Source organism: Oncorhynchus mykiss, chromosome 23 (genome assembly GCF_013265735.2).
Source record: "Oncorhynchus mykiss isolate Arlee chromosome 23, USDA_OmykA_1.1, whole genome shotgun sequence".
Taxonomy (NCBI): Eukaryota; Metazoa; Chordata; class Actinopteri; order Salmoniformes; family Salmonidae; genus Oncorhynchus; species Oncorhynchus mykiss.
Genome location: NC_048587.1, coordinates 39,612,077 through 39,625,286, shown reverse-complemented (window position 1 = coordinate 39,625,286; position 13,210 = coordinate 39,612,077). Strand labels below are relative to the sequence as shown.

Genomic DNA, 13,210 nt, shown 5'->3' with positions numbered 1-13,210 from the left:
CGTTTGTGTAAGTTTATCGATAGCCTAGCATAGCATTATGTCCAGCTAGCAGCAGGAAGCTTGGTCACGAAAATCAGAAAAGCAAATCAAATTAATCGTTTACCTTTGATGATCTTCGGATGTTTTCACTCACGAGACTCCCAGTTAGAAAGCAAATGTTCCTTTTGTTCCATAAAGATTATTTTTATACCCAAAATACCTCCGTTTGTTGGTCACGTTATGTCGAGAAATCCACCGGAATAGCGCTCATGACAACACCCTGAAAAATGTTCCAAATTATATCCATAATATTGACAGAGACATGGCAAACATTTTTTTATAATCAATCCCCAAGGTGTTTTTCAAATATCTATTCGATAATATATCAACCGGGACAATTGGCTTTTCAGTAGGAGCGAGAGGAAAAATGACTACCTCTGTCTTTTACGCAAGAATCACTCTGAGAGCCCTCAGCTGGCCACTTACGCAATGTAGTCATTTACGCTCATTCTTCAACATAAAGGCGTGAAACTACGTCTAAAAGCTGTAGACACCTTAGGGAATACGTAGAAAAAGGAATCTGGTTGATATCCCTTTCAATGGCCAATAGGGATGCATAGGAACACAACGGTTTCAAAATAAGAGGCACTTCCTGATTGGATTTTCCTCAGGGTTTCGCCTGCAATATCTGTTCTGTTATACTCACAGACAATATTTTGACAGTTTTGGAAACTTTAGAGTGTTTTCCATCCTAAGATGTCAATTATATGCATATTCTAGCATCTGGTCCTGTGAAATAGGCCGTTTACTTTGGGAAGGTTATTTTTACAAAAATAAAAATAGTGCCCCCTTACAATCAGGAAGGGACTCTTACTTAGAAAGCTCTGCGTTCCTATGTGTCCCTATTGAGCAGTGAATGGGATATCAACCAGATTCCTTTTTCTATGGCTTCCCTAATGTATCTAGTGTCACAATACATAGTTTCAGGCTTTTATTTAGAAAAATGAGCCTGAACGACAACATTGCGTCAGTGGTCAGCTGGAGGCTCTCAGAGTGATTTGTGCGTAATAGACAAATGTGACCATTGTTTCTCTCTTTCCTACTAAGAAGCCACCTGTCCCGGTTGATATATTATCAAATAGATATTTGAAAAACACCTTGAGGATTGATGTAAAAATTTTTTGCCATGTTTCTGTCGATATTATGGATCTAATTTGGAATATTTTTCGGCGTTGTCGTGACCGCAGTTTCCAGTGGATTTCTCAACCAAACGTTAAGTACAAACGGACGTATTTCGGCTATAAAAATCATATTTATGGGACAAAATTAACATTTGCTGTCTAACTGGGAGTCTCGTGAGTGAAAACATCCAAAGCTCATCAAAGGTAAACGATTTAATTTGATTGCTTTTTTGATTTTTGTGACCAAGCTGCCTGCTGCTAGCTAGGCACAATGCTATGCTAGGCTATCGATAAACTTACACAAATGCTTGTCTTGCTTTGGCTGTAAAGCATCATTTTGAAATCTGAGATGACAGGGTGATTAACAAAAGGCTAAGCTGTGTTTCAATATATTTCACTTGTGATTTCATGAATATGAATATTTTCTAGTAATATTTTTTTTATTTTGCATTATGCTAATTAGTGTCAGTTGATGACAATTCTCCCGGATCCGGGAGAAGGAGTTCCAAGAGGTTAATTAAACAATATTTCTACTGTGGGAATGGTCCGTGGATACTTAAGGCACAGTCATGTTGAGTGTGTTTCATTTGATGATGAAGGACAGGAAACACACATAACTGTACCTCTGAATGCGTACATTTCTCAATTATGGGGTTTGCATCTAATTATTGTATAAAATTAACGAGTTAAGATTAAACTATTTGTGAAATTATGTAATGGGATGTTAACCTTTAAAATGAGAGAATTGTCTTCAATGTAAAGTTTAACTAGTCAGTGGCCACGCCCCAGTCAGGTCAGCCATTACATCAGGTATCATAGAACCGCCCTTTTCTCTGAAATGTATAAAACCACCCTTGACGAAATGTACATTTCAAGTCAAAGAGACCCACGGTAAGCCGGACATCTCGATTGGTTAAGACCACACAAACCATAAGACTAGAAAACCATCCCACATGGAGCATTGGCTAGACGACACAAATTACTAGTCTGCAGCTAGAAATTACGTAAACCTAGAACGAGAATACCGACAACATTTCTGAATGGTACTCTGAAGTATCCATTCTACAACCACAAAAGACTTTGTGACTTCAAAGAAAGTTAACCAGAGACTGATGAATCCTACTGTCACGTTCGTTGAAAGGAGTAGACCAAGGCGCAGCGTGAATAGACTTCCACATATTTTAATAAACTGAAACTCACCAAAACAAAACAATAAAGCACAAAACGAAACGTGAAGCTACTGGTGTGCACTCAGGCAACTACATGTAGACAAGATCCCACGAATACCAATGGGGAAACGGCTACCTAAATAAAATATGATCCCCCAATCAGAGACAACGATAAACAGCTGCCTCTGATTGGGAACCATATCAGGCATACATATAGACATACATTTCATCTAGATGACCCACCCAAGTCACTATCACGCCCCAACCAACACAGAGAATAAACAGCTTACTATGGTCAGGGCGTGACACCTACAGGACATTCAAGGATTCCAACAATGACATACGGGCGTAAATATATATACATTGCAATTATTCTCAAATGAGCAGCCGTTCATGTGCAAAGGATTACCATTTCAATGAATATAATTATAGACTGTGTATAATGAATCCATATTGTCTTTTCCGTTCTTTCTCAGTCCCACTCCTTTCCTTTTGTCTACCAAGCTGTCATATCGGCTTAGTCCACTAGGGACTTTTTTTTATCATTGTTAGAAACCCATATCTACAGTTTTTTCTGTTATGTATTTCTGTGATTAGTCAGTTAGATAATAAATAAATAATTAAACCAATTTGTATATAACTGATTCATAATTTATGCTGGAGTTTGTGCAGATAACCAAGAATTTTACGACATTTGGAATGAGACTAACAGGGTAATAATAATACATTGATGAGAATGACTAATCGATCAGATATTAAAATATCTGAAGAGTTATATTCTGAAAATTATAGCTCTGTAAATCACATTTTCCATGGTGCCCCAACTTCCTAGTTAATTAAGTTGACATTATTAGTTTAATCACGTAATAACAATTACATAGAGAATTGATTTGATAAAACAAGTCTTCACATTTAATGACAGTAAAGACACAACAATGTATATATATATAAGCACAGTGCATTCTGAAAGTATTCAGACCCCTTGACTTTTTCCACATTTTCACACGTTACAGCCTTATTCTAAAACATAGTATATAGTTTCCCCCTCATCAATCTACACACAATACCCCATAATGACGAAGCAAAGAGGTTTTTAGATATGTTTGCTAAATTATACAAATAAAATATTCAGACCCTTTACTCAGTGGTAAGCATTTCACTATAAGGTTGTATTTGGCACATGTGACTAATCAAATTTGATTTGATTTTGATTTGATTACATTTATCACAAGGATATAGGATTACCAGCTACAGTATGTTCTTGCTAACTGTTATTTAGGCACATTTGCCACTAACACACCCTAGCTAGTAGTCCTGCAACAGCCGGGAAAGGAGGTATTGAGCATTTTCAACATGTGCATTCTCAAAGTTTGCATTCCTTTCTCTCTCAACAATGATAGAGAGAAATTATTACAGCAAGGGCCTCCAGGAAGCGGGTTGGAGCAATATCATTTGAAGGCTGAAACCTAACTCAGGAGGCGGGTAGTGGTAGATGCTCCTGAACTGCCCCCTCACAAGGTTAGAGCTAAACACACCCTACACATTCAGTCGCAACAGACATGGAAAAACCCAGGGCCCACTGCTCAGGGCAGGCTACATCCTGGTTTCAAGGGCATTGCAGTGTTACAAACAAGATGCCTGACCTGTAGATGCTGCTGCATGCTATCACAAGACAGGGAAATGTAAGCCTGAGAGTGAATCTACCAGCTTCAAGACAGTCAATAAGCACAGGGCTTCAGATTGTGTCACTTGTTGTCACATGGCCCTGAGCTCTGTGCCTCAAAGCTGTCCTATTTTTGGAAGGTAGTTAACAACAGCTCTGCTCACTGTAGCCACATTCCTACAGGGCACTCACCTTTTTGACTTTGTCATCCTTCAACTCTGTGAAGTAGTAGGCCAGAAGCTGTGCTGCGATCATCCTGTCCACCGATGTGGTGAAAGAATAAACGGAGAGCTAAAAAAAAAGGGAAATCCCTGTAGTCCCCTCTCCCTGGTGAGGAGGTTTAAAAAAGATCCCAGTTTCAGTCCAAACAAAGCTAGAGAAATGGGTCATGTATGGGGCTCGCAACACTCTCCCCCTGGTTCCCAGGAAGTCAGACTACATGGAGTAATTTTAGCTTGAATGCAGATACAGGCAGCAGGAGAGCTGGGATGGGGACTGGTTTAAGCCCTGCCTACTGCCGGTCCTCTGATTGGCTAAGCTGCTGAAGCCAGGGCCTCCTGCGCAGAACCCAGTTGACAGGATGACTGGCTGCCTGTTACACACACTCTCCTTCACTGGGGTGGTGGAGGAAATGAGGAAGTAGAGGAGGCAGAGAAGGAAGGGATAGAGAACTGGTCTTGATCCTTTTTTTACTGTGCAAAATAGGAAACAAACAGGCATGTTCATCACATTACTGTGGTGATGGATCATCTGGGTTAAACTGTAGGCAGAGAGAGGGGTTACACATTCATCACGCTGCATTTTGCTACACTCACAATAACATCTGCTAAATATGTGTATGTGACCAATCAAATTTTATTTTATTTTATTTGTGATGGCTCATAGGGGTTAAAGAGTAGGCAGAGAGAGGGGTTACACGTTCATCGCATTGCTGTGGTGATGGATCATAGGGGTTAAAGAGTTGGCAGTGAGAGGGGTTACACATTCATCGCATTGCTGTGGTGATGGCTCATAGGGGTTAAAGAGTAGGCAAAGAGAGGGGTTAGATTACAATTACTAATTATTGTCCTTGCTTTTTGGTTGGGCCTGGGTCACTCAAGTGTCCTTTCACCTCTGAAGGGCTTTTTCTAAGGGGGTCACTGCAGCTTGTCAGGGAGCTCATTTTACTGACTAATACTTATGTTGAATTCCTTTAATCTCGACTATGTTGCCGCGGTCTGTTAACTCACTACTGCCTACAATGGTCAGTTTTACAAGCTGCTTGAAGGAAATTTATCACAGCGTTGTAAAGGTTTAGTGCTGTTAGTGACACCAAAGATGAGGGGATTTGGACAGGCATTCTGTGAGAATCAATGGGGAGCATTAGGAGAACAGGTATTACCCCCAGGGATACAATCCAGAGGATATTTTTGTTTGTCTTCATTCTTGACTATTTGAAACATACTATGACTTTGCCCTCAATTGGAATTTGCCAGTCGAGTGGACTACATTATTTGTAGATGTGTCTCATTATTTTTAAATTATTTGGTGCCACAAACATTTAATCCTCAATCTACCCACTGTCACTAGAATAGTGCTTAGAGGTCCAGTTGTGTTGCAAAGTCACAGAAACGGACTATATGACCACTACAAATTGATAACATGTTTATTTACAGTAATGTACTTTTAAACCAAAGTTTAGTTGGAATTTAGCTGCCTGTAAGTTACTGCCAAATTCACCACAACCCCTTTACAGTGTATGATATTCCATCAATACTAATAAAACAGGTTAATAATTCAAAATGTCAAAACTCTGTATTACCCACGTATAGTATACAATAGAGTCTGAGAGGGAGTGATTCTTATACATTGGATATGCATGCACAGACACAACCAATAAACACAGACTTTACAAACATAAAGCAATTTCCTGTCAGTGACAGATTTGGTTACAATCACCATGGGGACAACATAGAGTATAGGATGTTTACACAGTAGATAACAGAGGAAATGTTCCCCCAAAGAGCTGGGATAAGTAGGAATTCACACTGAGCAATATAATATGATTTTGATCATGTGCACTGCATGAAACACATTTTATGAGTTGATCATTCAAATATAATTTTATTGCCAGATATAAATTGAACAGTTTTGGCATTGGTGGGGAGAAGATTACAATAATATGTGTTTGGGTGTATGCCCTGTTCTGTATGCCCTGTTCTGTATGCCCTATGCTGTGGAATAGTTTTGATTATAAACTGGGTGGTTCGAGCCCTGAATGCTGATTGGCTGAAAGCCATGGTATATCAGACCGTACACCATGGGTATGACAAAACATTTATTTTACGGTTCTGATTACATTCGTAACCAGTTTATAATAGCAATAAGGCACCTCAGGGGTTTGTGATATATGGCCAATATTCCATGGCTAAGGGCTGTGTCCAGGCAAAAGAACAGCCCTTAGCCGCGGTATATTAACCATATATCACAAAACATCAACAAAACATCTTCAGCCCTGGGCATAAGTGACATAAGCGGTTACTTAGGACCCCTGGCCGCTAGATGGCCTATGACCCCTAAAAAATCGCATAGCGGTTGTTTTGGCAGTGTCTTAGGTGGAACTGCGTTAGAGCTGTAAAATCCACAACTGCTCCTGGCATAAAACCTAAAGCGGACATTCCCATCGGCTGCATGGAGTAGCGTTAAGAGAAATCCCATGCAGCCTTGTTACAAGTTTGAACACTGGAATGTGAGATATAATCTACACCTCGATTAGTCTGATAGAAATCCTCCTTATTTAGTTTAATGATTTTCAATTTGAACGTCATTATTTCTATATAGCCTACACTTTCTTGTTCCGAACTTCTAACGTGAGTGGGACAGGTGTGGCTTCGTGACAATGATCAAGAGCAGCTGCTAACCAATTTTGTCAGCACCAACGCAGTTACACCTGCGACACCACCAAAACATCAATTATGCGGGAGTTGGCTATCGCTGGTCAACATTTGATTTGATTGAATCTAGGCCTTAGAATAGTAGAACACACAAGGCGCAATTTCTAAATTTGTTTTTTCATCAGCGATTTTCCTTTTGTTATGTCAGTCACTAACAGTCACTCAATTAGCCCATGTCAGCTCACATGTTTTAGACTGGTAAGTTATTCTAGCCAGCTATCTAAACTTGTAGTAATCATGGCTGATTTACCAACCGGGCATGAAGGTGACATACCAGGTGACATACCCTGACCTCCAGGGGGCCCTCACAGATGTTTTTGTTACTCTCATTCAGATATAATAATGGCATAAATCATGGCAAAATGTGAAGAATTTAAAGGAAGTTAGCTTGAACTCTTGTGTGGTGTTCGTTTCTGTGGGACCCATTTTCAATGATTACTAAAAGAAAAATGATACAATGAATTATTTTTTCACCCTGAACCTCATTGGCCTTGGCTCATTTTCTGTCAAGAACATGTAAAAGAACACATTTTCTTTGAGTTCACATTGTGCACCCCTCTACACGTTTATATAACATATGTGGTGTTCGGGTCCACTGGACCCGAGGGTAACTGTGGAAAAGTGTGTGTGTGTGTTGGGGGAGGGGCACAATAAATAAATATCTCCTTACCACAATCAATCAGTATGGCAAAAGTAATCTCTGCTCAGAGGGCCTTAGAAGTCATTTTTGCAGACAGAAAACTACTGTCTTCCACTTTGGAAGATAAAGAATTTTCCAAATATGAGGATTGTGTCTCTGTTAATTCAGAGTCTGACAGTGAGTTGGAAGAAGTGAATGAGATTGACCCTCAGCCAGCCCCAGGACCAGCCCGTCAGCAGCTAGCCCCAGGAACCGTCAGCAACCAGCTCATCAACAGCCTGCCTGAGGAGAAATAGGGATGTCAAAAATGTTTGAAATGTAATGGTCTTCTTGCCCAAGGAATGAGCCACTACGCATGGCTGCCAATGTGATAAGGATGCAACCAGGGCCAACGCGGATGGTGGTTACTCATGTGCAGGACATTGTCTTCTTTTGAACTGTTAATCCCAGACACCATCCAGAAAATCATTCTGGACTGCACTAATTTGGAGGGAAGGTGTGTTTTTGGAATGAGATGGACCAAACTCATTTACATGCATACTTTGGGGTTCTTAGCCTTGATGGTGTTTTAAGATCCAATGGGGAATCCACAGTATCACTGTGGGATGCAGAAACTGGCAGAGAGCTTTTCAGTGAAACAATGTCTCTGGAAAACTTCCACGTTATTTCCAGGATTACCCACTTCGACAACCGAGACACCAGACCAGTTCGGCGGCAGAGAGACAAGCTGGCTGCAATCAGGTCAGTGTGGGACAAGTCCCCTGTTTTACAATCCTGGGCCCAAAGTTACTGTTGATGAGCAGCTTATGTGATTTAGGGGCCGCTGCCCCTTCAGGCAGAACATACCATCTAAACCCACAAAATATGAAATCAGATCTGGGCTGCCTGTGATGCTGCTTCATCATAAACTCAGCAAAAAATAACTGTCCTCTCACTGTCAACTGCATTTATTTTCAGCAAACTTAACATGTGTAAATATTTGTATGAACATAACAAGATTCAATAACTGAGACATAAACTAAACAAGTTCCACAGACATGTGACTAACAGAAATGGAATCATGTGTTCCTGAACAAAGAGGGGGTCAAAATAAAAACTAACAGTCAGTGTGGCCACCAGCTGCATTAAGTACTGCAGTGCATCTCCTCCTCATGGACTGCACCATATTTTCCAGTTCTTGCTGTGAGATGTTACTCCACTCTTCCACCAAGGCACCTGCAAGCTCCCAGACATTTCTGGGGGGAATGGCCCTAGCCCTCTTCTTGCAGGAAATTACGCACAGAACGAACAGTACGGCTGGTGACATTGTCATGCTGGGGGGTCATGTCAGGATGAGCCTGCAAGAAGGGTACCACATGAGGGAGGAGGATGTAATGCACAGCGGTGAGATTGCCCACCCTGTAACACACAGCGGTGAGATTGCCTGCAATGACAACAAGCTCAGTCTGATGATGCTGTGACACACCACCCCAGACCATGACGGACTCTCCACCTCCAAATCAATCCCTCTCCAGAGTACAGGCCACGGTGTAACGCTAATTCCTTCGACGATAAACGCGAATCCGATCATCACCCCTGGTGAGACAAAACCGCGACTTGTCAGTGAAGAGCACTTTTTGCCAGCCCTGTCTGGTCCAGCGACGGTGGGTTTGTGCCCATAGGCGACTTTGTTGCCGGTGATGTCTGGTGAGGACTTGCCTTACAACAGGCCTACAAGCCCTCAGTCCAGCCTCTCTCAGCCTATTTGCGGACAGTCTGAGCACTGATGGAGGGATTGTGCGTTCCTGGTGTAAGTCGGGCAGTTGTTGTCCTGTACCTGTCCCGCAGGTGTGATTTTCGGATGCAGCGATCCTGTGCAGGTGTTGTTAGACGTGGTCTGCCACTGCGAGGACGATCAGCTGTACATCCTGTCTACCTGTAGCACTGTCTTAGGTGTCTCACAGTACGCACATTGCAATTTATTGCCTTGGTCACATCTGCAGTCCTCATGCCTCCTTGCAGCATGCTTAAGGCACGTTCACACAGATGAGCAAGGACCCTGGTCATCTTATTTTTGGTGTTTTTCAGAGTCAGTAGAAAGGCCTCTTTAGTGTCCTAATGTTACGGTGCGTGAATGAGGACCCAAAAGCGAATTAACGTAAACAGAGCTTCTTTAATTACAAAACATAGGTAGGCTCAGATGGACCGGCAGATTCCGCCAGGACAGGACAAGGTTGCAGCAAACATGACGATAGTCTGGTTCAGGCATGAATAACACAAACAAGAATCCGACAAAGACAGGAACAAAAACAGAGAGAGATATAGAGGACTAATCAGAGGGAAAAAGGGAACAGGTGGGAAAAGGGGTGACGAGGTAGTTAGGAGGAGACAAGGAACAGCTGGGGGAAAGAGGGGGAGAAAAGGTAACCTAAAACGACCAGCAGAGGGAGACAGGGTGAAGGGAAAGGACAGAAACAAGACACAACATGACAATACATGACAGTACCCCCCCACTCACCGAGCGCCTCCTGGCGCACTCGAGGAGGAAACCTGGCGGCAACGGAGGAAATCATCGATCAGCGCACGGTCTAGCACGTCCCGAGAGGGAACCCAACTCCTCTCCTCAGGACCGTACCCCTCCCAATCTACTAGGTACTGATGACCACGGCCCCGAGGACGCATGTCCAAAATCCTACGGACCCTGTAGATGGGTGCGCCCTCGACAAGGATGGGGGGGGGGGGGGGAAGACGAGCGGGGGCGCGAAGAACGGGCTTGACACAGGAGACATGGAAGACCGGGTGGACGCGACGAAGATATCGCGGAAGAAGAAGTCGCACTGCGACAGGATTAATGATCTGAGAGATACGGAAAGGACCAATGAACCGCGGGGTCAACTTGCGAGAAGCGGTCTTGAGGGGAAGGTTCTGAGTGGAGAGCCAAACTCTCTGACCGCGACAATATCTAGGACTCTTAGTTCTACGCTTATTAGCAGCTCTCACAGTCTGCGCCCTATAACGGCAAAGTGCAGACCTGACCCTCTTCCAGGTGTGCTCGCAACGTTGGACAAAAGCCTGAGCGGAGGGGACGCTGGACTCGGCGAACTGAGATGAGAACAGCGGAGGCTGGTACCCGAGGCTACTCTGAAAAGGAGATAGCCCGGTCGCAGACGAAGGAAGCGAGTTGTGGGCGTATTCTGCCCAGGGGAGCTGTTCTGACCAAGACGCAGGGTTGCGAAAAGAAAGACTGCGTAAGATGCGACCAATAGTCTGATTGGCCCGTTCTGCTTGACCGTTAGACTGGGGGTGAAAGCCGGAAGAGAGACTGACGGAAGCCCCAATCAAACGGCAAAACTCCCTCCAAAATTGAGACGTGAATTGCGGACCTCTGTCCGAAACGACGTCTGACGGAAGGCCATGAATTCTGAAAACATTCTCGATGATGATTTGTGCCGTCTCTTTAGCAGAAGGAAGCTTAGCAAGGGGAATAAAATGAGCCGCCTTAGAGAACCTGTCGACAACCGTAAGAATAACAGTCTTCCCCGCTGACGAAGGCAGTCCGGTGACAAAATCTAAGGCGATGTGAGACCACGGTCGAGAGGGAATGGGAAGCGGCCTGAGACGGCCGGCAGGAGGGGAGTTACCGGACTTAGTCTGCGCGCAGACCGAACAAGCAGCCACGAAGCGACGCGTGTCATGCTCCCGGGTGGGCCACCAAAAACGCTGGCGAATGGAAGCAAGCGTACCCCGAACGCCAGGGTGGCCGGCTAACTTGGCAGAGTGAGCCCACTGAAGAACGGCCAGACGAGTAGGGACGGGAACGAAAAGAAGGTTCCTAGGACAAGCGCGCGGCGACGGAGTTTGAGTGAGTGCTTGCTTTACCTGCCTCTCAATTCCCCAGACAGTCAACCCGACAACACGCCCCTCAGGGAGAATCCCCTCGGGGTCAGTGGAGGCTACTGAAGAACTGAAGAGACGAGATAAAGCATCAGGCTTGGTGTTCTTAGAGCCCGGACGATAAGAAATCACGAACTCGAAACGAGCGAAAAACAGCGCCCAGCGCGCCTGACGCGCATTAAGTCGTTTGGCAGAACGGATGTACTCAAGGTTCCTATGGTCAGTCCAAACGACAAAAGGAACGTTCGCCCCCTCCAACCACTGTCGCCATTCGCCTAGGGCTAAGCGGATGGCGAGCAGTTCGCGGTTTCCCACATCATAGTTACGTTCCGACGGCGACAGGCAATGAGAAAAATACGCGCAAGGGTGGACCTTGTCGTCAGAGAGGGAGCGCTGAGAAAGAATGGCTCCCACGCCCACCTCTGACGCGTCAACCTCGACAACGAACTGTCTAGTGACGTCAGGTGTAACAAGGATAGGTGCGGATGTAAAACGATTCTTGAGGAGATCAAAAGCTCCCTGGGCGGAAACGGACCACTTAAAGCACGTCTTGACAGAAGTAAGGGCTGTGAGAGGAGCTGCCACCTGACCGAAATTACGGATGAAACGACGATAGAAGTTCGCGAAGCCGAGAAAGCGCTGCAGCTCGACGCGTGACTTAGGGACGGGCCAATCAATGACAGCTTGGACCTTAGCGGGATCCATCTTAATGCCTTCAGCGGAAATAACAGAACCGAGAAATGTGACGGAGGAGGCGTGAAAGGAGCACTTCTCAGCCTTCACAAAAAGACAATTCTCTAAAAGGCGCTGGAGGACACGTCGAACGTGCTGAACATGAATCTGGAGTGACGGTGAAAAAATCAGGATATCGTCAAGGTAAACGAAAACAAAGATGTTCAGCATGTCTCTCAGGACATCATTGACTAATGCCTGAAAGACAGCTGGAGCGTTAGCGAGGCCGAAAGGAAGAACCCGGTATTCAAAGTGCCCTAACGGAGTGTTAAACGCCGTCTTCCACTCGTCCCCCTCCCTGATGCGCACGAGATGGTAAGCGTTACGAAGGTCCAACTTAGTGAAAAACCTGGCTCCCTGCAGGATCTCGAAGGCTGAAGACATAAGAGGAAGCGGATAACGATTCTTCACTGTTATGTCATTCAGCCCTCGATAATCTATGCAGGGGCGCAGGGACCCGTCCTTCTTCTTAACAAAAAAAAACCCCGCTCCGGCGGGAGAGGAGGAGGGGACTATGGTACCGGCGGCAAGAGCTACAGACAAATAATCTTCGAGAGCCTTACGTTCGGGAGCCGACAGAGAGTATAGTCTACCCCGGGGGGGAGTGGTTCCCGGAAGGAGATCAATACTACAATCATACGACCGGTGTGGAGGAAGAGAGGTGGCCCTGGACCGACTGAACACCGTGCGCAGATCGTGATATTCCTCCGGCACCCCTGTCAAATCACCAGGCTCCTCCTGTGAAGAAGAGACAGAGGAAACAGGAGGGATAGCAGACATTAAACATTTCACATGACAAGAGACGTTCCAGGAGAGGATAGAATTACTAGACCAATTAATGGAAGGATTATGACAAACTAGCCAGGGATGGCCCAAAACAACAGGTGTAAAAGGTGAACGAAAAATTAAAAAAGAAATGGTTTCGCTATGATTACCAGAAACAGTGAGGGTTAAAGGTAGCGTCTCACGCTGAATCCTGGGGAGAGGACTACCATCCAGGGCGAACAAGGCCGTGGACTCCCTTAACTGTCTGAGAGGAA

At 44.6% G+C, this 13,210-nt stretch overlaps 1 protein-coding gene across 1 annotated transcript in view; it reads right to left on the bottom strand.

Moving 5' to 3' along the window:
* The window catches only part of hk1 (hexokinase 1), a 41,437-nt gene extending 37,190 nt beyond the window's left edge, over nucleotides 1-4,247 (bottom strand). Inside the window, exon 1 of the mRNA XM_021580980.2 lies at nucleotides 4,185-4,247. Within this exon, the coding sequence (XP_021436655.2) occupies nucleotides 4,185-4,247 (63 nt within the window). The remainder of the gene's footprint in view (nucleotides 1-4,184) is intronic.
* Nucleotides 4,248-13,210: the final 8,963 nt, after the last annotated feature.